The sequence below is a fragment of the Macaca fascicularis genome, chromosome 7, assembly GCF_037993035.2.
Source record: "Macaca fascicularis isolate 582-1 chromosome 7, T2T-MFA8v1.1".
NCBI classification, from domain to species: domain Eukaryota; kingdom Metazoa; phylum Chordata; class Mammalia; order Primates; family Cercopithecidae; genus Macaca; species Macaca fascicularis.
The window spans coordinates 135,252,221-135,279,984 of record NC_088381.1 but is presented as its reverse complement, the minus strand read 5'-3'; the positions used below and the strand labels follow the sequence as shown (position 1 = coordinate 135,279,984).

The window sequence follows — 27,764 nt, the reverse complement described above, 5'->3', positions numbered from 1 at the left end:
TGGTTTTAAAATGAACATAAGCTGAGACAAATAGGTACCAAGAAACTTCACCGGTTGGGAGGTTAATCTGTAGTGAAAAGTCTGTATCATACAATACTTTTTAAGAACATTTTTATTCCTTTCAAGTTTATACAGTAATCTGGCACAAGCTATTGCCAGCATTCTTGCCAAGTACAAATGCTTGGACCTCCCCTTAATCAACAGATAAAATACATAACTTACATTTAAGGGGAGTGGATACTTCAAAGTGCTTAAGTAAAAATTTGTCCTCTTAAATAGTTCGAACTGTCTCTTGTTAATCGTGTCTTAAACATTGACCTGAATAATGAGAAATCCCAAGCTAATGTTTTACTTATTCCTTATATGGTAAGAGACTACCTTTTAAAGCACCATTTTCCATTTGGCATTTCACCAAGGTCTAATGCCCTTGGAATTAGTTTTTTTGTTTTGCCTTTTGAATATCGATAGGTGTTTATCTGAATTAAAGTACATTTAGTTTGATGGCTTCCTGCCTCCAAATTGGCACGTGTGCCTCACTTTGTATGGGAGCTATCAGGATCTCCATAGGTTGCAAAGTAGATGACCATTACCTTGGGGTTGGGGCAAATCAGTGAACAAGTCTCGGCAAGGTAGTGGCATTTGTATTTTTAAAAAAATCTCCAGGCATTTTGTTCTTGGTGTAAAAGTAGAATGGCTGGAGTATGGCAGCTGAGTAATAACTGTTCTGCTTACCATGATGTAGTGCTTAGCATGTCTCTATGGATCTATCTTTGAACATTATTCACTTAAGAACTGGCTTGTCTTGTTTTGCTATAACTGATATGAAAAATGGTTTGGGTGGGGTATGGTGGCTCATACTCTTATAGAGGCAGAGGCAGGAGGACAGCTTGAGCCCAGGATTTCGAGACCTGCCTGGGCAATATAACACCATTTGCCAAAAGAAAAAAAAAAAAAGAAAGAATAAAAACTGGTTTGAATATTCGTATTTCCTCCTGGCCATTACTCATTCTCAATTAATTTATGCATAAATGAGACCCAAACTATCACTAATTTTCAGCTATATTAATTGATAGCCACTTGACATCAATGAAAGGTACAGTGAGGAGTAGATGAAATCGTATTTTTAATGAAAAGGCTTTGATGGGAGATTCAAGACTTTTGGCTTTTTTTTTTTTTTTTGAGACAGCGTCTTGATCTGTCACCCAGGCTGGAGTGCACTGGAGTGATCACAGCTCACCGGCCTCAAGTGACCCTCCTGCCTTGGCCCCTTAAGTGCCGGGGTTACAGGCATGAGCCACTGTGCCTGGCAGAAAGTCAAGATTTGGATAAACTTACTTCTTTGCCAAGCCTGTTCTTCAAGTTATTCAGAACTGGGTGTATAACTTGTCCTCATATTTATCTTGTCCCTGCTTTTAGGTTAGCAAGGTGTATGCACGCTTTAAGTTTTGTTTGTTCTTTTCCTCATGGTATCAGTGAAATACTGATCTATTCTCTGGCTAGGGTCAATTTACAAAATTGTCATGGAACTGAGCAAAAGGCCCACGTGGGATAAAAATCACCATCGATGCCACCAGTATTTTTCAAGTTATGGCTTTTGAAGTAAAACAAATTTCAGTAAAAAATTCAAAAAAAAAAAAATTCCTCTGTGTACAACAAAGGAGCACCTGTTATATTTTGAATGCATTCTTCATGTTGCCAGCTTTCTAAACTTGTTTTTTTGATGCCTCAACAGACAGAAGTGAAAATTATGTGCCACTAAGTACATCCAGGTTCTCCTCTACATATTCCCAATGTGGAATGCTGGCTAGCAATCATGGCACTCTCTCAGAAACCAGCCATTGGAAGTTAAAACTTTTGGATTTCAAAAGCTAGTACAGGCTGCTAAATTTAACAAAGGAGCAAACCTTCATAAATGGTACAAACTATCTGCCCAACACACTCTTCTATTTTCCAGACCCTTTAATATTGAGTAGTCTAGTCTTGGATTGACTATGGTGGGTTAGGTCTAATCTAAGTATCTTAATAGCTATCTAGGGATAATGAATAAAATTAAATACAACTGGTACCTCAAGTATCGTAACAGAATAAATTTATGAAGACAAGCAGACCAAAGCAACTGAAGATTTTCCACACCGGACTAAATGTAGCTGTAACTTCAAATAATGTGTTACCTATGAAACTTATTATGTACAAATTAATTCTTGAAGACAGAAATGGAAACATGTAAAAAAAAAAAAAAAACCAAAAAAACCAACAATAGTAAGTGTTCAAACAGATCCCTGTTTTGTTATAAAGAACTGGAGCTCTAGGTGGCACCTAGTAGATATCACGAATAAAAATCAAAAATTGGGTGATGATACTCCAACTAAAAAACGCAGCTGCTTTTTAAATTTTAAAAACATACTTTACCACCCTAAATTATAAACTCAAGGCAAGTAGCTTATTATACCAATAAGGACTTGGTGTGATAAATTCTCTCACACAAGTTGTCATCAATCTTGAATAGATAAAAGGCACAGAACCAATTTAATTCTTCCATTGCATTTTAAGGCTTTGTCCCGCTAAGGGTCAACTTGCACTGTGGTTAAATTTATTTTCTCTAAACTCTTCTTTTGAAAGGATCTGTTATAGAGATCCTTTATTCACCTGCTCCTACAGTTCCACGTCAAGACTAAAATAAGGATAAAAGAATTAGGGTCTTAGTATTCAAAATGCTTTTAACTGGTGACAAGAAGGAAGAAGCCTATAGTTAAATATCCCAGAAATTTATTTGATGTTTGTTTGAATACATTTTATATAGAAAGATTGGGATTGTTTGCTTTGGATGCCCCTGGTAAATCTCGTGAGGCATTGAACTAGAAAGGGGTGCCAATCTGGAGACATCAGAAATGGAAATCACAAGCCCAATTTTAGAACTATTGTTAAAGATTTGTCTCTAGTGAAATGAGGCCACTCCCTTAAAAATGCTCAAAGTGTTGGAGCTACTGTGTGACAACAGCTGACATTTAGGAGGGCATTTCATGTTCCGATCTGTTAGAACATTTAAATACTTAGAAATAAAAAATATTCAGCTTTGAAGTTTTCAATACTGGAAAACTTTCAAGTCTGGGATTTACAGCCAGGAAGGGCTGCTCTGTGTTCCTTAAATTGGACTCTGTTTCCCACAAAGTTAATCTTCAGCTTTGGCTTCCATTTCTTCTGCATCATCATCTCCATCCACTTCGGCATTTTCTCTTTCAAGCCTCTCCATCTGCCTCGCAAGTTCAGTCTCATCTGTATCTGTGACCACTTTGGGCTGTGGAAGCAGAGTATTATAATTTCAAACTGAAGTAGTAAATACTATACAAATTTAATTTCAATACTATTACTGCCTAATGTTTTCTCTCTTTAACACTTTTCTAACAACTCTATCATAATATCTGTTTACTTTTGAGTGACGTTACTAATAAATTCCATTACATAAATAATAGGTGAAACTTATGAGAATAGTATAGAAAAAGGATGTATGTATTAAAATGGAAAATTATTTTCTCTCATTTTTATAAGCTAAAACTGAAAACATGAAATAACCCCAGTGGCTGTATCTTTCAAGACCACAAATAGATGTCCTGTTAAAAAAAACCATCTTCCAGGCTCAAACTACTACTTACTAGCTTACTAGTCCTTTCCATAGAAGGAACCATTATATAACACACACACACACGTTTCTTTCTTGTTGGACAAGGAAAAGACAGGAGACAACTTTTTTTCCCCAATTGTGAGATCAAATTTTAGATACGCCACATCCAAATTCAAACAATAAAAAAACTTCTCATTTATATTGTTTATTCCCTTCCTCCTGGCTGGGGGTGGGGGGTGACCCCTAACACCATTAGTGATCAAAGGCCTGAATGACCATCCTACAATATGACATTCCAAGGCTGACAGCTCTTATTTACCTACAAGAACTCCTTTTAGAAACCTCCTGAGTCATTATTAAAAATGAATCTATTGATCTCACCTCCATTTGAACATTGAACACACCCCTCTTTTCCTCAATCTTTTCTTTGATAACAGCCATAGCTTGACTGAGGACAGAAAGGCCTTCTGTTCTCTCCAGGGTTGTCGTAGTCATTACATACCGAGGAGGAGCTATTAGATTAATCTAAAAGAGAAAGACAGAAATTCAATTATGAATGTACCTATAGAACCCACAACTATTAGGATGCTTGAGATTTTATTAATCTGCTGTGTTAACAAATCACCCCAAAATGTAATTGCCAATTCTATAGGACAGAAATTTAGGGTCCTACAGAATTGGCAATTATGTTTTGGGGTGATCTGTTAATGTAGCAAAAGCAAATCAATACAGGGATCTAATGCAGTATAAACAGTCCACTGCAATACTGAATACAAAGAATTATCATTTCTGGGTTACATTTGGTAGCTAAATTAACTGCAGTTATCATCAGTATAATGGATAATTTGTCTCTGAATTAAACTGATGGAAGAATCCTTCTACGAGATTCTGAGTTACAGTCATCCAGTTAATTTTATCACTAATGAAAGATTCTGATCAAACCTCATAAAATTTGTATGTGTACAGATAGAAGAAAGTGTTACTCTTTTTTACAGTACTATCAGTATTTTGGGCACAGCAACCCTTTATTGTAAAGGAGGTTTGGCATCTCTGGCTTTCTACCAATAGGAATCTCCATCCACTGTGATAGTAACAGTAGAAACCAAAAAAGCCTAAACATAAATCACAAATATCTAGAAATATTACCAAGAACCACTGCTCAATTTTAAGAGCAAAAAAACCCACTTTTGTTATGAAACGTGATTAAAAAAAAAATCGAAACAAAGATCAAAGATCCTATTTGGTTTAGGTGGGCATTTCAGTCGGAAGGGAGACAACTGACAACTCACCTTAATGGGCATGTTTTCTGTAGAACAATTCAAACCTGCTCTTAGGGCTTCTTTTACAGCATCAATGCCTTCATAACCATAACAAGCCACTTCAATATCTACAATTACAAAAGTTCAAAAGTTGATACCAAAAAATGCAAAAAATACTTAAAAGTTTAAAGGAAATCAAACATGTGGCAGATATACTAGTATTCAAATACCCTGAATCCAACCTCTCTATACTGCAGTTCCTTATTTATAAAATGGAGGGAAGGAGGAGTGTGGTAAAGATGGAATGTTAACAGTAACTGCAATTTATCTAAAACGGTTCAGAAATTGTATTACCCTTTGACTAAGAAATTCTACTTTTAGGAATCTGTCTTGAAGAACATTTGTGTAAGTGGGTACGTATGTATAATATAAGGGTGCTAATTTGTAGCTTTTTTCTTGTAACGTGAGAAAACTGGCACAACCTACATGTTCATCAAGAGGGGACTGGTTTATGTTAAGGTTTATCTGTTCTATGAAACATTACCTAGCATAAGAAAGAATGAGAAAGATTCCTATGTTCTGCAATGGAAGGGTACCTATGATACACTGGGTGGAAAAGGCTAGTTGGGAGAAAATTCTGCATGGTACGTCCCATCTTTGTAAACATTTGGAATATTTTAAAGTATGTACTAAAACAAAACAATCAAACCCCTCTTTTTAAAAAAAGGGCTACCTTTAGGTTAGCTGAACTCACAAGACTGTTTCTACTTGTGTCAATATATAAATTTTATGATTCAGAAGCCAAAATAATTTCTTAAGCTTCTGTTATAAAAAACAAACATTTAGAAAAATTTATAGATTTTGATGTAGCAACATATACTTTGGTAAGTCTCATTATTTAATAGCTTTTTTGATGCATGCAAAATATTGTAAAAATCATTTAGAAAATCATTTACCTGCTCGAATTTTGACAGCCTGTGGGGTTAAGCGCCTATTAATATTATTAATGAGTACTTCCCGTTCATCTTCATTCAAATCTAAACTATCCAAAATAGATGGGTCTCTGGTCAAAAACATAAATAAATAACAAAAGGTCAAGGTTATATTACTGATAAATGTGAAACCAAACACCATGGAACAATGCATACAATAGTTAAGCACAGGCTGTAGTGTCACAACTAGAATTCAAATCTTAGCTTTGCACTTATACCCCAACTGGTTATTAGTGAAATCAACATTTTAGTGATCTGACTAGAACAAGCAATTTAATGCCTAACACATCTAATATTCTACTATAATTGATTACTTCCATGCAATTAGCTGTCCCTGCCTCAAGGAGTTTATTATCTAGCTTGAATAGAAAAAAAAACATGGAAAAATTTTTAAATGTAACAGTACGTCTGTGGGCATCAGGAGAGGAAGGTATTACTTCCAGTTAATGAGGTCAGGAAGGGCTTCATGCAAAAAGTAGCATTTCATCTGACCTTCCTAAGTGCCACAGGACAGGGACCAGGGTCTTATTAACTGGTATGTTTGCTGAATGAGTGAACAGATGAAAATATGAAATAAGACTAAAAGAGGAGTAGCACTGTAAAAAGTAAGGTAGAGCTATTGTAAAAACGTTATGATACACAAGGCTGGGCACCAGTGGCTCATGCCTGTAATCCCAGCACTTTGGGAGGCTGAGGCAGGAGGATCACAGAGACCAGGAGTTCATAGACCAGTCTAGGCAACATAGCAAGACCTCTATCTCTATTAAAAAGAAAAAAAGAAAGTTACGTCATATAAAAAAGGAATAGCATGAGGAAGCTTCAGGCTTAATAAGCAAGGGGTCTTGTTAGGAATAAAAGGCAAGAGAATTTGGGTAGAGGGAACTTTTACTCAGCTAACAAAGTAACAAGAAGACAAACCAACATAAATGTCTATGAAACAAGATGACAAACAGAAAATGGGCAAATGAGGTGAACAGATGTTTCATAGAAGAAATACAAATGGTCAATAAACATGAAAAACTGTTGACCTCTCCAACAATCAGGAGTAAGCAAATCAGAAGATACTACTGTGAATTCATTAGATTAGAAAAACGAGAAAAAAAAAATCAGATATATATGAAATTGTGGCAAGGATGAGGGGAAATAGGAATACTTATACAAATGCTAGAGGGAATATAAATTGTAGAATCAATTTGAAGAATAATTTGGTGAAACCAAGTCAGTTTAAAGATATATAATCAATCCTATGACCCAACAATTCCACTCCTAGGCATATATATTAGAAACTCTGAAACAACTACATATAGAGACACATACGGTATTCATCACAGCCCTGTTTGACAAATGGGACAAAAGGGAAAATTACCTAAACAACTCTAATAGAAACAGATAAAGAATATTCTCACAATGAAATACTATACAGAGATTAATATGGATCAAGTATACACCTATCAATGTGGGGGAATCCTGCTTAGTAACAGCCTTATATGTAAAAATGCAAGCTACAAAAAGATACAATAGGTTACATTTTAAATAACGATTATAGACACATATATGTAGTAAAACAATAAAAAATGATATTGACACATAATAATTTCAGAATAGTGGTTATCACTGATAAGTGAGGAAAGTAAGTCTGGAAAGGTAAAACATTGTTTCCAACTATGTGAGAAATTTTATGTAATTAAAAAAAAATGCAAAGAACTAGCATTAGTTAAATCTGGACAGTCCCTACATGAATGAAGAAAAGAGTGCTAAGGAAAAGGGAGTAACACATGCCAAGGCTTAGTGGTAACAAGGGGTTGCTGGAGCTAGAAGTTAAAGAGGTAACTAAAGAGGCCAGATGATGACAGTTGAGAGAAATTAAGAAATGTACTGAGGACTGCAGGACAGAAATATAAAGTTGTGTTTAATAGCTAATAGTGCAAACTCTGCTGGAGCCAGAATGCATGCGTTTGAATACTGCCTGGCTCTATGATTTGTTAGCTGTGTGACCTCGAACAAATTACTTAATCTCAGCTTCAATTTCTTCAACTGTAAGAAAAGGATAATAATAGCATTTATACCATACGTTGTTAGAATTATATAAATGTTAGTTATTATTACTATTTCCACCTTTTCTACCACGTGATATACCAAAAAAAAAAAAATTAAATAAATAAAATAAATAAATAAATAAAAAGTCACATGAGAATAAACTTGAAGCGATTTGGAACCCCAGATGAGTTGGCTTGCTGGGGGACTCTTAACGGTCCTGGGTCCTACTTATTCTCTTTATTTCTCCCCTCTACCCCTTAACGTTTAGGAAGGAGTGGGAGGTAAAGAGACAGCAAGTGTAGAGAACTGAAAGAGTCTGGCTTTTTTTTTTTTTTTTTTTTTTTTTTAAGAGACAAGGTCTCACTCTGTCATCCAGGCTAGAGTGCAGTGGTGCAATCATAAATCACAGCTCACAGAAACCTCAAATCACTGGACTCAAGTGATCCTCCTGCCTCAGCCTCCCAAGTTGCTGGGACTACAGGCACATGCTACTACACCTGGCTACTTTTAATTTTTTTTTTTTAGAGATGGCGGTCTTGCTAAGCTGCCCAGGATGGTCTCCAACTCCTGGCCTCAAGCAATCCTCCCACCTCAGCCTCCATAGTGCTGGGATTACAGGCATGAGCCACCACGCACAGCCAAGTGTGGCTGTTAAAAGCAGAGGACGCAGTGTTTGCTCCAACAGAAAGTACAGGAAAAGTTGAGAAGTGTGTTTTATAGTATAAATGGAAGAAACCAGAGATATTTTTATGCTGATGGAGCAAAACCAATAAAGGGAAAGGTGACCCAAGAGAAAAAGTGACTGATAGAGATCTCTGAGCAATGGCTGGGCACAGGTGGCAAGATTAGTTTGAGAGCAAGGACACAAATTCCAGTGACAGCAGCATAGGAAGAAATGACAGGTGGGACGGAGATATGTCAGTTTGTTGAGATAGTGGAAAAGTAGTTCTTGTGCAATGGTTTCTATTTTCTTTATAAAATAAAACAGGTAGTGAGCATACCAGCCAAGAGGCAGGGAACAGGGATAGAGTGGTTTTCCGAGGAAGAACATGGAAAAGCTCTAAAATAGCCACTATAGAAGAACTGACCAGGAGCAGAGAGAATGTGGAATAGCTGAGGCTGGAGACCATGAATATGCAGTGGACCAACCTGCAAGACTGTGATTTTTCCTAGCAGCACTCTACAAGTACAGAGAAGGCCGGAACATCGATCCAAGGCTGGATGTATCAGAAGGAAAAACAGGGCAAAAGCTCATAATAATGGCAAGAAAGTCGTTGAAATGATGGATCATGGTGTGCCTATGTTGGATAAGAAAGAGAAGGCAGGAAATGGTGAAAAGACAGGGAGAAAAAAGGTTTGGAATCAGAGCCTAACATACAGAATTAAGATGACAAATAATAGGACCAACTGAGAGCTAGATGAATAGGAGGCTGGGGCAAAAGAACAGAAAGTGGGAATTAAAGATTTTAGTGGCAGAGCAAATCCTGGTGATAGTAAGGCCCAGGCTAAGGCTACATGGAAGACTGGGTCAAGTGGTGTGGGCTGAAAGTCAAAGGAGTCAAAAGAGGTAGAGCAAACAAGAGGTTATAGTTTTTGGTGACACATGCTCTTTAGTCCTATAGCCACTTAGGACAATAACCAGGAAAGGAAAATTTTTGAGATAAACCATATAGTTTATGAATCTACATAACTATGATACATAAAACTACACAGACTTGACCATATAGGATTGGCCCATTTATTGGCCAACACAAAATATTTTAATCTAAAATTGGCAAGTACTTTATACATGGATGCTGTGCTGTTAAATATCAGGTTAAGAGTTGTGATAGCAAGGTAGAAGGAGAGTCAAGAAGGCATTCTTACGAGACTGCATGCTTAAATGCATCATAGGCACCATATCCAGGTCTCTTGTACTTGTCATCAAAGACCCAGGCAGTCCTCTGGAATAGGCTTTCCAGCTGCTCATCCTTGGTGTATTCTAACACCTCAGCAACATGACGAAGAATGCTATAAACCTAGAAATAAAATGAAAAGCTTAATAATTCAAAGATAAGGGATCTATAAAAAATAAATATTTTTACATTTTAATAAATAACATAATTTTACTACAATAATTCCTTAACAACAAAAGATCTCCATATAAGTTCTTTCTCCATAGGGAAATATTCACTTTAAATGGGTATAAAAAGTAGAGACAGTATACAATTTAGGGTCCTAAGACCTGGATCAAGTCTTGACAATAACACAGTATCTCTGAACTTGTTTCCTCCTCTGGAAAAAGAAGATACTAGTATCTCTCCTTACTACAGAGAGTGCTCGCATAGATCAAATATACAGAAACCACACACTATAAATGGAAAACTATTATACAAATACAAGTTGTTGTTATTACTTCATGAGGACAGAATCAGGATTAAAAGCTCTTTTTTTTTTTTGCTGTAATCTTACCCACCTGCCAAACTTTTTCTTACCTCCTAAAATTAACATAGGGTGCAGAGAAAAAGTATTAAAAAGGTCTTCATCATAGTTACACATAAAAATTGAGTGAGAAAAGATACTGACATTGAATAAGTCTTCCATTTTAACATCTCGATAAGATCTATTAACACACTCATTTTAATAATATCCTAAGGAGACAAAAAAATATGGAATTTTCCCAGAAAAGTGCTTCTCAAAAGTTAGTGGGACCTGAGAGTCTGTATTTCTAAAAAATATGTGATGCCAATGCTCTTAGTTCAGAGACTACATTCTAAGTGGTAAGGTCCTAGAGTTTATTAAGAAGAGATTTTACTGACAGTGTTTTCAAATGTGTAAACCACACTGCATAACTGTAAATACATCATTAAAACAAAGGAAATGATTTGGGTAACTGATGGCTTTTAGACCTTCATTTTCTCTTTTACTGGGATTAAGCATGATTTTTTTAAATCTCTTCATTGAAACTTTTTTTTTTTTTTTTGATATTTTATCTTGAGGACAGAAACACTCATAGCAGAAAAGAACAGACACCAGAGAAGGGCAAAGAAAACAGAAGCAATACAAACAGTACCACTAAGAACTGAGGATAGGCTGGGCACACTGGCTTACGCCTGTAATCTCAAACATTCTGGGAGGCAGAGGCGAGGGGATCGCTTGAGCCCAGGAGGAGGTGGTTGCAGTAAGCTGAGATTGCGCCACTGCACTCCAGTCTGGGCGAGACTTTGTCACACACACACACAGAACGGAAGATGTAGAGGATGAAGGATAACTTAAACAGGGCCTGAGAAAAGAGAAATACTGACAGAAGAAATGTGAAGAAATTAAACGGCTATCTTTGCTTTGCTGGTGCTTACTGTGGATGACAAGTAGGAAGTAACAGCAAAAATAAGAAAAAAAGTAAAAAGAAATAATCCTAATAAACTAGTGGAGGGGAAAAAACCCAAAACTAGTAACAGGCCTCTGCCTTGCTTTCCTGGATTCACAGACATTTTATAAACCCCTGTTCATTTTTAACATATAACAGCTGGCTATCTCTGTTACCCTTATCCCAGAACAGGGTTGAAAATCAAGAACTGTATTTTGGCCAAGCGCATTAGCTCACTTTTGTAATCCCAGCACTTTGCGGGGCCGAGGCTCAAGGATCACTTGAAGCTCAGGGTATGAGACCAACCTGGACAAAATAGCAAGACCTCATTTCTATTTAAACAAACAAAAAAACCCCGTATTTTATGAGGCATTCCAATTGGAAACAAGTTAAACCAGTTGAAGTCACCCACAGTTAATTTAACCTAAAATGGCTTCAAAACACTTCTAGTATTGATTTGAGAATATTAGATCATAAGCAATACTTTAAGGTAGCAGCAGTATGAGATAAAAAAACAAAACAAAACACCGTAGTCATACTCTTTTGAAATTAAGATTTCAAATTATTTATTAAACTCACAGATAGTGGACTAATTTGACTCAAAGATCAACTTACAGTTTTCGATTTTGTGAATTTATCTTCACATTTGATTGCTTCCTCTGGAGAAACTCTTCTTTTTGACAAATCAATATATCCTGTACAAAAAAATTTTGAAAAACTTATCTCTGTCCAGGTGCCACTGCACTATTGTAACCAGCTTTGAAGACCAAATTAAGTGTTTGATTGGCATACTTACAATTATTTCCTACTAAAATCATATCAACAAAATACTGCATAAGTATTACAAGGCTGAGTATCCCTCATCAGAAATGCTTGGCACCAAAAGTGTTTTGGATTCCAGATTTTGGAATATATGCAATGTATTACTAGTCAGAGCATCCTGAATCTGAAAATCCAAAATCTGAAATGCTCCAATGAACATTTCCTTTGAGTGTCATGTTGATGCTCAAAAAGTTTCACATTTTGGAGCATTTTGGATTTGGGTATAAGGGATACTCAGTCTGTACAAGACGAGATATTCTGAATTGTTTTCAGAAATAAATTTTTATTATCAGGTAATTATATATTCTCCATTACCTTACTGGAGAGAACTAATAATTTTCAATTATCCAAATGAAAGCTAGTCAAAATGCCTAGCTTTCCCCTATTTCTTCCTTTTCCTTCTCCAGAATAGGAATTCACTAAGATGTTCATTTAGTTTAAAGAAAGAGGCTATCCTCACAGAAGATACACACACACAACCCTCCACACACACTCACACACTGAACAAATTAAAACTAATCTACTGTATTACTATCATATACAAGTAACTACGTTACTTGTTGGTGCTTATATATGTTAGGTGCTTAAACATCTCCTTGAACCCTCACGACAATCCTGCACGGTAGATTATCATCCTATTTCCCACAGCCCCACCTCTTTTTAACCTGAAGAAACTAAAACCCACGAGAGGTTAAGTAACTTGTCAAGGTCAAGTAGCCAAAAAACGGCTGAAACCTACAAACCTGCGCCTGGCAATGACTTCCAGTACAATGCTGAGTAACAGCGTGACAGTGAATGTCTTCTTTTTCAATACTGGAGGACATAAGTCTGTGGCGTTTTTCTAGACACTCTTTTATCAGATTAGGAAATTCTCTTTTAGTTTTTGTTTGCTGACTTTTTATTATGAATTGGTGACAAATTTTGTCAAATGCTCTTTCACATCTATTAAAATGCTGATAGTTTTCCTCCTATATTCTGTTCATATACACTGATTTTATTTCAGATTCTGAGCAGTTTCATTAAAAATGGTATGACTTACATATAGTGTACATACACCACTTTTAGTGTTAAGTTCTTTGTGTTTAAAAAAAAGAATAGTCATTTAACCACCACCAAAATCAAGTTCCATCACCCCTGAAGCCACTAAAAACTGGATACAAGTTTCTTTATGAAAATAAATTTTCCTAGAAATGGCACAGCTGCGTTATACATTAAGTACATGTTAATTTTAACTGCCAAACTTTCCCAAAGTGAATGCGGCACTCTGCATTCCCATAAGCAATGTGGAGCAGTTAGAACTGCTCCATGTCTCAACTGATTTTTAAAAGGTCAGTCTATTGACTGTGCAGTGGCATCTCACTGTGGTTTTAATTTGCATTTTCCTAATGACTAATGATGTTCAGTATCTTTTCATGTGCATATTTGCTATCCAATTATCTTCTTTGGCAAAGTATCTATTCAAAACTTTTGCTCCTTTAAAAACTGATGGTTTAGATACAGGTTTTGTTTTTGGTTTTCTCTTTTTGAGATGGAGTCTCACTCTGTCGCCAGACTGGAGTGCAGCGGCACAACCTCGGCTCATTGCAAACTCTGCCTCCTGGGTTCAAGTGATTCCCCTGCCTCAGCCTCCTGAGTAGCTGGGACTGCAGGCATGCACCACCATGTCCGCTAATTTTTTGATTTTAGTAGAGACGGGGTTTCACCATGTTGGCCAGGATGGTCTTGATCTCCTGACCTCATGATCTGCCCACCTCGGCCTCCCAAAGTGCTGGGATAACAGGCGTGAGCCACTGCTCCCAGCTATATACAGGATTTTTTTTAGGTTGTCAAGAGTTTTTAAAATATGCTGGTTTGTCTTTTTATTCTCTTTACAGTGTCTTTAAAGAACATAAGTTCTTAATTTTGATAAGGTTCAATTGATCAATTTTTCCTTTCATGAATAACACTTTTAGTATGCTATCTAAGAAATCTTTGCCTAATCCAAGGTCAGAAAGATTCCTATGTTTTCTTCTAGAGGTATTTAGAAGTTTACATTTACATCTATTATTCATTTTAAGGTAACTTTTGTATAAGGTGAGGTGTTTGAATTGAGTTTCTTTTTTGCCTATGGACATCCAGTAGTCCCAGCACCATTTGTTAAAAAGATAATTTTTTTCTTTGATCAGCTGCCTTTGTACTTCTGTTAATTAACTGATCATATAAAAGCACATATAAACTTAAAAAAAATTTTTTTTAAATAAAAAGAAGTGAGAAACAACAACAAAAGAGGTGGGGTCCTGCTATGTTGCCCAGGCTAGTCTCGAACTCCTGGGCTCAAGTGATCCTCCCACCTAGGCCTCCCAAAGTGCTGAGATTACAGGCCTGAGCCACCATGCCCAGCCAGCGTAAAGTTATGACTATTAAACCAAACTGGCATTCCATATACTCCACTTGGTCATGCTTTATTATCCTTTTTAAACATTGTTGGATTTGAAAAACATATTTTATTAATTGTTTTATCTATGCTAATCACATATTTGGTCAGTAATTTGCTTTTTCACAAAAACATGTCTTTGTCGGGTTTTCTTATCAGGGTTATGATGGCCTCATAAAATTAGTCATGCACTGCATAACATTTCAGTAAACAATGGACTGCATATATAACAGCAGTACTGTAAGATTATAATACTGTATTTTTACTGTACCTTTTCTGTGTTTAGGTACACAAATATTTACCATTGTGTTACAACTACCTAATCAGTACAGTAACATACTGTACAGGTTTATAACCTAGGAATAATAGACTATACTAAACAACCCATGTGTGTATGGGCTATACTATCAAGGTCTATGTAAGCAGCACACTCTATGATAATTGCATGATGAGACATTTTTCAGAATGTATCCTTGTCATTAAGCACTATGTGACTGTACTGACTGTATTTTGGAAGTGTTCCCACCTTCTCAATTTTTTCTTTTTTTTGTGGGAGACACAGGCTTGCTCTGTTGCTCAGGCTGTAGTACAACAGTATGATCACAGCTCACTATAGCCTCAAACTCCTGGGCTCAAGCCGTCCTTCCACCTCAGCCTCCCAAGTAGTTGGAACTACATTACAGGTACACACCACCACACCCAGGTAATTTTTAAAAATTTTTATAGAGATGGGGTCTCCCTATATTGCCAGGCTGGTCTTGAACTCCTGACCTCAAGCGATCCTCCTGTCTCAGCATCCGAAATTGCTGGGATTACAAGTGTGAGCCACCGTGCCTGGCCTACCTCCTTAACTTTCTGAAATTGTATTATGACTCATTATTTCTGCCTTAAATGTCTGATACAACTCATCAATTTAACCATCTGGTCTACAGTTTTCTTTTTTTTTTGAGACAGGGTCTTAGTCACCCAGGTTGGAGTGTAGTGGCATGATCTTGGCTTACTGCAGACTTGTTCTCCTGGGCTGAAGCAATCCTCCAACCTCAGCTTCTCTGGGACTGACCTACAGGTGCACAACACCATGCCTGGGTAATTTTTCTATTTTCTGTAGAGACAAGGTTTTGTCATGTTTCCAGGCTGGTCTTGAACTCCTGGGCTCAAGCAATCTGCCCACCTCAACCTCCCAAAGTGTTGGAATTATAGACATGAACGACTGTGCCTGGTCAGGACCGAGTTTTCTTGATGAAAAGGTTTTTTACAATAAATTCAATTTCTCTGACATATAGGACACTCGAAATTTCTATTTTAAATTGTGTCAGTTTCAGTAAGTAAAATTTTGCAAGGAATTCACTAATTTCACCTAATTTGTTGGTTGAGATGATTGGCATAAAATTGGTAATGATATTCCCTTATCAGCCTTTTAATGACTGTAGCATCTGCAGTGACAACTCTGTTCTCATTCCAGAGATTGGTAATTTGTGTTCTCTTTCCTTTTCTTCATCAGCCTAACTAGGGGTTTATCAATTTTGCTCTTTTTTAAAAAAACAAAAAGCAAGTTTTTAACTTTGTTACTGTTCTCTGATTTTCTGATACTCTATTTCACTGATTATCTTATACTTATTATTTCTTTTATTCTACTTAAGAGTTTACCTTTCCCTTCTTTTATCTTCTAAAATGAAAGTCTAGGTAACTGATTTAGATCTTTTTTCTTTTCTAATATAAGTAATTAAAGCTATAAATTTTCCCCTAAGGCTTTAATATATGAATTATTTGGAAGGGCTTATTTAATATTACAAACTTTTCTCTCCCAATATATAATGACACTGATTTCAAAATTAGTTCCAGCATGATTACAGAACATATTTGTATTCCAACCCTTTGAAATTTATTTAGAGTTGTATTAATATTATAGCTCACCTTATTGTCTATCTTGGTGAATGTCATGCACACTTGAAAATAATGTGTATTTTGCCTTTTCTCGGTGCAGTGTTCTAAGTATCAAACAAGTCAAAGTCTTTGGTGATCTGTCTAATTGTTTCATCAATTGTTCAGAGCTTGTTCAAACTTCCAACTATGATTATAGATTTTTCTATTTCTCTCTTGAATTCTTTCAATTTCTGCTTTACATTTTGAACTCTATTATTAGGCACATGCACAGTGATGACTGTTGTTTTCCTTCTAACAAATTGACCCTTTATCATTACAAAATATCCCTGTTTAAATCTGAAAATACTGTGTCTTTAAATCTACTTTATCTAATATTGAGACACTGTCTCCTTAAGGTATTGTCTGCATAGCATATCTTTTTATATCCATTTATTTTCAACCAAGTATGTCTCTTGTAGACAGCATTATCATTGAGTCTTGCTTTTTAATTCATCCTAACAATCTCTGCGTTTTAGCTGGAATATTTACTTGATTTACATTTAATTACTGATATAAATGAATTCAGTTATATCAATAACTGAATACCTACATTTTAGATATTTGTTTTCTATTTGTTCTTTCTGGTTTTTGTTTTGTTCTTTTGAGTTTTCTTTTAGGTTAATGTTTTCTAGAATTCCATTTTAATATATCTTTGGCTTTTACAATAGTCTATCTTTGTATTTTACTTATTTCTAGAGAGAGAGTTTCACTATGTTGCCTGGGCTGGTCTTGAACAACTGGTTTCAAGTGACTCTCCCACCTCAGCCTCCCAAACAGCTGTGACTACAAGCACAGACCACTGCAACTGGCTTATTTAATGGTTATTCCAGAATTTACAATACACATACTTAACTTTTTAGAGTTAATTTTACTACTGCACATAAAATGTAAGAATCATTAAGAATCATATAGATCTATTTACCCCACACCTCCTGGCCTTTGTGATTAAGTTGTCAAGTGTACTAAGTCTGCTTTAAACAGTATTGTTTTCTTAGCTTCTATACTTAACTATTTGGCATCCATTAATCACAGAGCCAACTGTATTAACTATATATTTATTATTAGGAGTAACTAAATATTTTCTTATTTTCTGTATCCTTGAGGCTCTGATATTTGTGGAGAGACTGCCCCTCCATCAGGTGGGGAGGAGTCAGCAAAGGGCTTGCTTGGGAGCATGCCTTTCTTATGCAGAGCAGCCAATCTGGAGCCCATAAACTCACACACCAAGTCAAAATTCTCCCTGTTGTAAGTCAAGGGCCAGGTATTAGACAAGCAGGGCAGTCCTTATGCCCCAAGGTCTGCCAAAAGCATTCAAACTAGGCAAATGCAAGTCGTTTAAGCTGCTCTGCTTTGCTTTTCCTGCAGAAACTCCAATAAAAGCTCTGACCTACTTTTCCCCCTAGTTCCTTGTGACTCCTGACTAAAACTGGTGCTTCCCCATGTGGCCCTGCATGGCATATTAGGCCCCCTTCTCTCAGGCAATATAAGTAGTAAAAGTTTTCAAGGACATTGGCCTGTGTCATCACTCAGTCACCTCTGTAGATTACAATCCCAACAGGCACAAATAAGACAAATAGTTAAATGTATTTTTAAAGAAACTAAGAAGGGCAAAAATAGTCTTTTACATTTACCTATGTATTTTCCATGTCAGGTCATCACATCTCTTCAGTTTAAAGAACTTCCTTTACCTCTCTCTTTTTTTTCTTTTCTTTTTTTTTGAGAAAAGGTCTGGTTCTATCGCCCAGGCTGGAGTGCAGTGGCATGATCTTGGCTCACTGCAGCCTCCGCCTCCTGGACTCAAACCATCCTCCTACCTCAGCATCCCGAGTAGCTGGGACTACAGGGTGCACCACCATGCCCAGCTAATTTTTGTATTTCCTGTAGAGACGAGGTTTTGCCACTGCCCCAGCTGGTCTTGAATTTGTGAGTTCAGGTAACATGCCCACCTTGGCCTCCCAAAGTGCTGGGATTACAGGTGCAAGCCACCATGCCACGTCTTTAGTTTCTATTTACCAAAAAATGTCTTCATTTTGACTTTCATTGTTGAGTATTACCTTTAGATACACAATTCTGGTTTGAGTGCTTTAAAGATATCATTCAATGCTCTGGCCTCCATTATTTCTAGTATGAACACCATAGTAATTTGTATCACTGTTCTTCTGTAGGTAATACATCCTTTTCCTTGGGCTACTTTCAAGATTTTTCTCTTCACCTTTTTTCTTCAGTATTAATAGTCTGATGTACCTGGATATGATCTTAATAACATTTATCATGCTTAAGAGTTGTGGAGCTTCTTCAATTTGTAAATTTGTGTTTTTCTCCAACAAATAAGGGAAACTGTTAGCCATTATTTCTTCAAATCCATTTTCTGTTCTCTCTCCTCTTTCATTTCATATACATACATATATATATATATTTTTTTTTTTTTTCTTTTTTTTTTGAGACAAGAGTCTCACTCTGTTGCCCAAGCGGGAGTGCAATGGCGCAATCTCAGCTCACTGCAACCTCCGCCTCCCAGGTTCAAGCGATTCTCCTGCCTCACACTCCCAGGTAGCTGGGATTACAGGTGCATGCCACCACACCCGGCTAATTTTTTTACTTTTGATAGAGATGGGTTTTTGCCATGTCGGCCAGGCTGGTCTTGAACTCTTGATCTCAAGTGATCCACCCGCCTTGGCCTCCCAAAGTACTGTGCTGGGATTACAGGCATGAGCCACCGTGCCTGGCCTTAGAATTTATATTTAGTCATGCACTGCATAATGATATTTTGTTGAACACTGAACTGCATATACAATGGTGGTTCCATAAGACTATAATGGAGTTGCAAAATTCCTATTGCCTAGTGATGTAGCGCATTTAGTTTTTATAAATTTAGTGTTACTTAAGTGTACAGTGTTTCTAAAGTCTACAGTAGTGTAATGTCCTAGGCCTTCACACCTGCTCATCATTTACTCACTAACTCACCCAGAGCAACTTTCAGTCCTGCAAACTCCATTCACGGTATGTGCCCTACATAGGTATACTATTTTTTTATCTTTTCTACTGTATTTTTACTGTACCCTTTGTGTATTCTGTGTTTAGATACACAAATACCTTTGTGTCAACTGCCAACAGTATTCAATACAGTAACAGGCTGTACAGGTTTGTAGCTTAGGAGCAATAGGCTATACCATATAGCCTAGGTGTGTAGTAGGCTACACATCTAGGTTTAAGTAGACTCTATGAAGCTTGCACAACAAAATTGCCTAATGATACGTTATCTCAGAATGTATTCGTGTCATTAAGTGACACTTGGCTGTGGTTCTTTGTGGAAGTTTCTAGTTTCTCTGAGATTTCACTTTGTACATTCTTTTTTTTTTTTTGAGACAGAGTCTCACTCTGTTGCCCAGGCTGGAGTGCAGTGGCGCGATCTCGGCTCACTGTAAGCTCTGCCTCCCGGGTTCCTGCCATTCTCCAAGTAGCCGGGACTACAGGCGCCCGCCACCACGCCTGGCTAATTTTTTGTATTTTTAGTAGAGACGGGGTTTCACCGTGTTAGCCAGGATGGTCTTGATCTCCTGACCTCGTGATCCGCCCGCCTCGGCCTCCCACAGTGCTGGGATTACAGGCGTGAGTCACCGTGCCCGGCCTTGTTCATTCTTTACAAGCATATTTCCTTAATGTGCTTGAGCAGTTTATAATGTCTGCCTTAAAATCCATGTCTAGTAGTCCCAATCCCTGGATCATCTCTGGGTCAGTCTCCATTGGTTGCTTTTCTCTTCTGTATGAGTCATATTTTCCTATTTATTTGTATAGTTAGCAATTTTGCATTGTATCCTGGACCTGTGGCAAAGACTCTGGATTCCTGTATGTTCCTCTTCAGAATAGATTTTGGCTGGGGGTGGTGGCTCATGCCTGTAATCTCAGCACTTTGGGAGGTCAAGGCGGGTAGAACACAAGGTCAGGAGATCAAGACCATCCTGGCCAACATGGTAAAACCCCATCTCTACCAAAAACACAAAAATTAACTGCGCATGCTGGTGCGTGCCTGTAGTCCCAGCAACTCCGGAGGCTAAGGCAGGAGAATCACTTGAACCAGGGAGTCGGAGGTTGCGGTGAGCTGAGATCGCACCACCGCACTATAGTCTGGCGACACAGCGGGGCTCCATCCCCTACCCTTCTCCCCCCTCAAAAAAAAAAGAATACAGATTTTTTGTTTTAGCAGGCAGTCAGCATCTGAACTCAAAACTATACGCTCTGTCTCCCCAGATGGTAAGCAACTGAAATCTGTTCAGATTTTTTTCCTTATTAGGCTACTTGGAGTTCACCCTGTGTTTCAGTAGTTCGGGGATAAACCAGAGATTTGGGAAGAATTTATACACAGACTTAGGGGCTCTCCCCTTGTGCCTGCCTCCTTTCTCTAACCCTCACCACTACCACCACCAGTTTCCATCTACTATGGTTGTCAAGAACTCTTGCCTCCAGTTCTAAAGCCAATAAGACCATAAGTTTTCCGCCAGAACCTTAAATGCCCAGCTTGAAGCTGTCTTCAACATGTACTGAGGTCAAAAAAAAAAAAAAAAAAGGTGTAAAACAGAAAACATATCCTTTTTTTTTTTTTTTTTTTTTTTTTTGAGACGGAGTCTCGCTCTGTCGCCCAGGCCAGATCTCAGCTCACTGCAAGTTCCGCCTCCCGGGTTTACGCCATTCTCCTGCCTCAGCCTCCCGAGTAGCTGGGACTACAGGTGCCCGCCACCGTGCCCGGCTAGTTTTTTTGTATTTTTAGTAGAGATGGGGTTTCACCATGTTAGCCAGGATGGTCTCGATCTCCTGACCTTGTGATCCGCCCGTCTCAGCCTCCCAAAGTGCTGGGATTACAGGCTTGACCCACCATGCCCGGCCAACATATCCTTTCTTGTAAGTGTCGACTCACCTTCAAATTTTCAAGTTTGGCCTGCTTTTGGCTGCTTCTCATTGTCTTTAGGTAGTTATTTTTCATACTTGTTCAGGGTTTATGGCATTTACGTCGAAAGGCTTATCTAGCAGGACCTAATTCTCTAGTAAAATGAATTCTCTCTACAGGCTGTTTTGCACTTTGCTCTTTTCCTCATACTATCGTAGAGATCTTCCATATCAGAATACAGAATATTCAGATCTCATTCTGCATAAAATTGCATTGCATGCATTTGTACTGATTTATTTAACCAGTCCCCATTTTGGTCATTTCCTGGTTTTAGTTAATGCCATACAAACAAATGCTATGGAAATAGCTTTACATGTATCTACTGTATGTAAGCAAGTATGCCATTCCATATTTTTTCTGATTGCAACTAAAAACATATTTGATTCCTCCTTTTGTATATATTTCATACAATAGAAAAAGAAGGCTGAGCACAGTGGCTCACACCTGTAATCCCAGTACTTTGTGAGGCCAAGGCAGGAGGATCACTTGAGCCCAGTTCAAGACTAGCCTGGGCAACATAGTGAGACCCCATCTCTACAAAGAAAGTTAGCTGGGCAGGGTGGCACATGCATATAGTTCCAGCTACTTGGGAGGACTGCTTGAGGAACACTTGAACAGAGTTCAAGGCTGCAGCGACCTATGATCACACTACTACACTGCAGCCTGGGTGACAGAGCAAGATCCCAACTCTTAAAAAAAAAAAAAACAAAACAAACCGAAGTACAAGATTAGACACTATTTTACGTACTACTAGGACAGTGATGTGAAGACTTACGTAAGTTTAACAAATAGTCTCAAAGTAGTTTAATAATTTTGGGTGGGGCTATAGCTAAGTCACAGCAAAACATTTAAAACAATCCATGTGCTAAGTAGCAGTCACTACCTAAGGCATAAGATAACCTCAAAATCTATGTATCATCTAAGGCTATAATAATAATAAAAAAAAAAGTCAGTATGTATAAAATTAATCACTTGCAGAAGTGAGAAAGTATCAGTAAACTAGACGGCTGAGGAGATTCAGAAGGATAAGTTGAATCAAGGTGACTGATATGCAGCCCTTCAGACATGATAGTAACTAATGACCTAAAACTAACACCTAACAAATTAAAGTAAGATGGCTGAAATTAAAACCTACTTAATGGTATTGTATACCATGTTTTAAAAAACAGTATTCACAAAGGTGATGATTTACATGGGGTCCAGAAAAGGAATCCAATAAGTAAAAAATGGATAGTCATTCAAAACTGTCTGAAAGATACCACAGGATTTGGTAGACACAAACATTCTAATTACCAGCAAGATATACAATGTTAGATTTCAGGTGTGTATATACACACATAGTATATTGCTTCTTCAAGGCTTATATAAAAGATTCGTAAAACCCATCTGCCCCATTTTCATGCTTACCCAAAGATCTCATTACTACTTTAGCTTTAAATCAAGAAAAAAGGCATCCAACATATTCAGATCTACCAATGTAAATGAACTAGTACTCTCTTTAAGTTTGGTTACCATGATTCAATTACCAAAATCCTGATAAACACTAGAAATAAAATTCAAGTTATTTGATCCATAAAATCCTAGGATGTACTAATTAAACTACTATTAACTTAAGAGATCTTGTTTAAATAGCTAATTGACATGGTTTTCTAACCACTTTGTATGTAAGAGGTTTAAGTATAAAAAGAGCTTTTTTTCCCTAAGCTGCCGCATGCAATTTACAAAAAATGTATTTTTAAACCATTTTAAATCTGAAATTTATATTACAGATATTTTTCTCACTTACCTTTTTCTTTGTCCACCCTAATGACAACCACACACTCATTTCTGCCAATTCGGATGAGTTTGTTGATAGAACGGATACGCCTTCTGGATAATTCACTAAGAAGAATCATGCCTTCAATGTTGTTGTATTCCAGCAAGCTGACATAAGCCCCCATTTCAGCAATGGATCTGACATTCACCATCACTACATCTTCCACCTCAGGAAATTTGTGTTGATAAAATCTACAACTTAGACCCGGCATTCTGCAATTTAAACAAAAGAATTAAATAAGTGTTCAGTTAAGATGAAAAAGAAAAAAATCAATTTCCACATCTTGCCACTGAAAGAAAAGATGAAGAAAAAAATAGTTATTAGTCTTAGTCTTCTCATCCTTTGAAACTTAAGTGGTACCAGAAAACAGATAATGTTCATGAACCAAGCTTTAATTTTTACTTTGCTCAACATTTTTGTAATGCTTGGGTGATTCTCTGCCATTAGTTTCAGAGGAATCATAAAAAATAATGACCATCTATAAAGTACTCCAAGACCTAAGGATTAAAGGAATACCTCAAGAGTAAAATACTACTTTAAGGCATATCAAATGATGGGAAGCATCACTATTATAACTAATCAGAAAACTAAAGCTACTCTTCGCTGAAGTTAGCAAACATTGTATATGCTACCACTCACTATATAAAGGAAAGATTTTCTACCTAAATCCTAACCAATATACCATATGATATATTGTCATTTATTATAGCCCAAATTAGTGTCACATGTCAAAGCAACAAAAACTAAAAAAATCTTAATCACAAAATAAACTAAAATTCATCCTCCTCCTCTCATAATTTTTTTTCCTTGAATTCACAATGTCTAGCTTCTCTTATCCCCAATACTCCCAAATATTCCTTTCTTTTATTGAATAGGTATACTTAATCTTGAGAATAGCTTTAATCTCCATTACTACAAAGTTAAAGTTTCTCTTAACCTCCAAGCATTAAAGATATTTACAATTATTCCCTTTGATCCACCCAACCTACTTTCAGCACTACTCCTTCTATGATCCACAAGCCTGAAATCATAATCTGGGTAGAAGCACATTTAAAAAGGAAGCTCTCAAACTAATCATGGCTGATGATTTCCATGTTTTTCTGTTAACCTTCACTGTTGTCACTGCTCAAAACTTAAGTAGTAACATAACTTAAAGGCCTAAGAAAACTTTGTGAAAATTAATTTAATAACTTATTAATTGGCACCTGCCTATATCTTCCCAGTGGCTTGCTACTGACTTATATATGTTTTCACTACCTACAGAATCCTATATGATCTGGTCACTGCCTATCTCCTTGTGGTACAACTTTCTCCCTAGTTCTCCCCATTTTCTAGATTAAAAAAGTGAAGCACAGGTTAAGTTACTTGTTCTTTCACATACTGCTAAGAAGTGATGAGTCAGGATTTGAATCCAGGAAGTTTGGATCCAGAGTCTGTCCTCTTTTTTTTTTTTTGAGACGGAGTCTGGCTCTGTCGCCCAGGCTGGAGTGCAGTGGCCTGATCTCAGCTCACTGAAAGCTCTGCCTCTCGAGTTTATGCCATTCTCTTGCCTCAGCCTCTGGAGTAGCTGGGACTACAGGTGCCCGCCACCACGCCCGGCTAGTTTTTTGTATTTTTAGCAGAGATGGGGTTTCGCCGTGTTAGCCAGGATGGTCTCGACCTCCTGACCTCGTGATCCGCCTGTCTTGGCCCCCCAAAGTGCTGGGATTACAGGCTTGAGCTACCGCACCCGGCCCAGAGTCTGTCCTCTTATCAGTAAGACTATATTCTCTCAAAACTATTCATAAACATATTACAATTAGAAACATTTTACTTTAAAAGCAACATGAATATATATATATATATATATATTCAGTGCTAGAGTATGTGACACCAATAAGTGCAAACTATTAGTACTCATTGGTTTAACAACAAAAAGCAGCATATTAATGACAGTAGCAGAGATGTATTTCTTTGTAGGGAATACAAAATCCCTACAAAATAGGGATTTAGCAAACAAAGATAAGTAGACATTCAATGGCCAGAACTACCCACCAAGAAACAGCTGACTGGTTGTTTCATTTTTAAACAGGGCTTTTCAGGGGTGGGGGTGGGGGTGGTGGGGAAACTGTTGTTGAATATGTGCATGTAAAGTTCTCAAATTTGAGAGCTAAAAAGTTTCAAATTGGGCATCAAAATAAACTATGTTACAGAAATGTACGGAACAGTTTTAAGACATTTAACAGGTGAAAACCATATTTACTTACCAAGTTTCTCCAAATAGTAAAGGTGACGCTTTTAGGGGAAGCAAGGCTTAATCTGATGGTTAAAAAACACGGGCAATCGTGTAAAAGAATCCTGAAGGGATATGACTATGAATACTATTTCTTCAGGAGGCACAAGTCTCTTTGCAACATAAAGGGTAAGTAAAGGAATACTGTTGATGGTTAAGTTATTCATAGCAAAGACAGGAAGTTAAGTACAAAAAGAATCCATACCACAAAAACCTGCATATTGGTTGATAAACTTTCAACATACTGCCTAATGAAATGCTAATAACTTATTTTTTTTTACTTAAAAAAACATTTGGCAATATCGAAGTCACACTAGGTGACTTCATCTCTTTATCTTTTTCACAGCATTCTGACTTATTTTATTTGGTCCTCAAGAAGTGTCAACAAGAAAGACTCTTACCAGGCCAGGCGCGGTGGCTCACACCTGTAATCCCAGCACTTTGGGAGGCTGAGGTGGGTGGATCACTTGAGGCCAGGAGTTTGAGGCCAGCCTGGTCAACATGGTGAAACCCCATTTCTACTAAAAATACAAAAATTAGCTGGGTGTGGTGGTAGGCACCTGTAATCCCACTACTATGGTGGCTGAGGCAGGAGAATCCCTTGAACCCAGGGGCAGAGGCTACAGTGAGCTCAGATCGTGCCACTACACTCCAGCCTGGGCAACAGACGCTCTGTCTCAAAAAAAAAAAAAAAAAAAAAAAGACTCTTACCTAAGTTTAGAGTGGGAAACAAACTAGCAAGCAAATGATTACAATATGAAGTACTATGAAAGGAGCACAGTGAAGCAATGAACAGGAAAAGGAGGAACAGAAATACTAAATTATAATACTTTCTTAAGATAATCGACATCAAATCCAGAATGTCTTTAACCCACAGAACCTCAATATCACAACACATTATAATACTCTTATGTGTTCTGATGTAAAAGTATCAGCCACCTTTCAAAATATATCAACCAAACTCCGGGCTAATTTCAAATACCCTGGCTAGTCAGTTATTTTGCAGGACAAATGGTAGATAGAACTTCTTTCTCAAAACAGTGCATGGTCAAACTGCTATAATGGATATAGAAGTTCACATTCCTTTCCAAAATACATGTGATGGGGACAACTCTCGTGATAATTCTAATTTGGATCTAACACGTATTAGGAATGCTCTCTGAATGGTAGTTCTTGGTACAGGAGTGCTACATAAGTAAAGCTTTTATTTCATCATTATAGTTGAAAAAGAAAGTTATCACCAAATCTCTATAAACATTACTGTGCATGAGACAACTACATCTTTTGGCACCAGATGAACTGAGAATAGGTAGTAAAGTTCGGTATAAGTCATCCCCAAACTACTGACACAGAGATTTTTCCTTGAATAACAACTCAATTGAGAGAAAATATAGACTTCTCTGCTATACTTTTTCTCGAAAAAACCATGTCTTTTGCTTAATAAAAATTTTAAAAGCCTAAATTTTGTGGATAAAGAGACCCAGGGATGACTGTGTATTTAACCCGAAAATATTTCCTTATCTTAGGTTTTTTGTTATGCTTAGCATAGTTAACCTAACATATGCTTCACACAGTTCTATTCTCATTGTCGCCAACATAAAACAAACTGATAGTAACAGTAATAAACTCAAGTCTCATTTAGTTTTGATTCAAAGGGTGACTCATTCAATTATCAGATGAAAAACTACTCGGACCCCGCTCTTTCCAACACGGTGCCCGTCCCACACGTTTCTCAGGTAAGAGTCCAGTTTGGTTTCCACTGAGAAGCAGGGGAAAATTTCGGTAGAACTGTTGGGGCGGAAGAAAAGATGGAATTCTCAGACCTGGAAAAAGCAAACTGCTCAGCGTCCTGAGCTGGGGGTAAGAGTTAGGGTGTCACGACGTTCTCCCGAGGCCGCCCCATCGTCAAGGCATTCTCACTTTCGGCATATTGTAGAGGCTGTACAATCCACTCGGCCCACTTTCCTTTACGAGATTCCTCTGCTGGAACAACGACGCCTCTGGAACACAGGATGACCTACACGGAGCCGGCGACGAGGCCCACGACAGCGCGGGTGGCGGCGGTGCTGTCCAGCCACTTCCCGCGCAGGGACGGGAAAGGGAGGTGTTAGCCCGGGGCCTACCCGCTCTCGAACACCCATGTCACTGGACACAAACCAAAGTGAGTTCTTGGAGAAACCGAGCTTGGGATTAGTCACCTGAGGTATGTGTGTGATTCCCGCAGTGGAGACCAGAGCCGCCTTCTTTAATCAGAGAGACCAGACTTGCTTCTCCCTCACCGGCCGCCGATCCTCCTCAGCGTGCGCTTCGGTCACCCGACTGC

The 27,764-nt window shown here is 37.6% G+C and overlaps 1 protein-coding gene across 1 annotated transcript; it reads right to left on the bottom strand.

Moving 5' to 3' along the window:
- Positions 1-97: 97 nt before the first annotated feature.
- Positions 98-27,764, bottom strand: EIF2S1 (eukaryotic translation initiation factor 2 subunit alpha). Its single transcript, XM_015453235.4, has 8 exons — positions 27,640-27,764; positions 23,140-23,381; positions 11,869-11,948; positions 9,774-9,925; positions 5,835-5,941; positions 4,909-5,006; positions 4,001-4,144; positions 98-3,295 (listed from the first exon to the last, which is right to left on the bottom strand). Exons 2-8 carry the CDS (start codon positions 23,378-23,380, stop codon positions 3,170-3,172), a joined length of 948 nt encoding a protein of 315 aa, XP_015308721.1. The 5' UTR covers position 23,381; positions 27,640-27,764; the 3' UTR covers positions 98-3,169.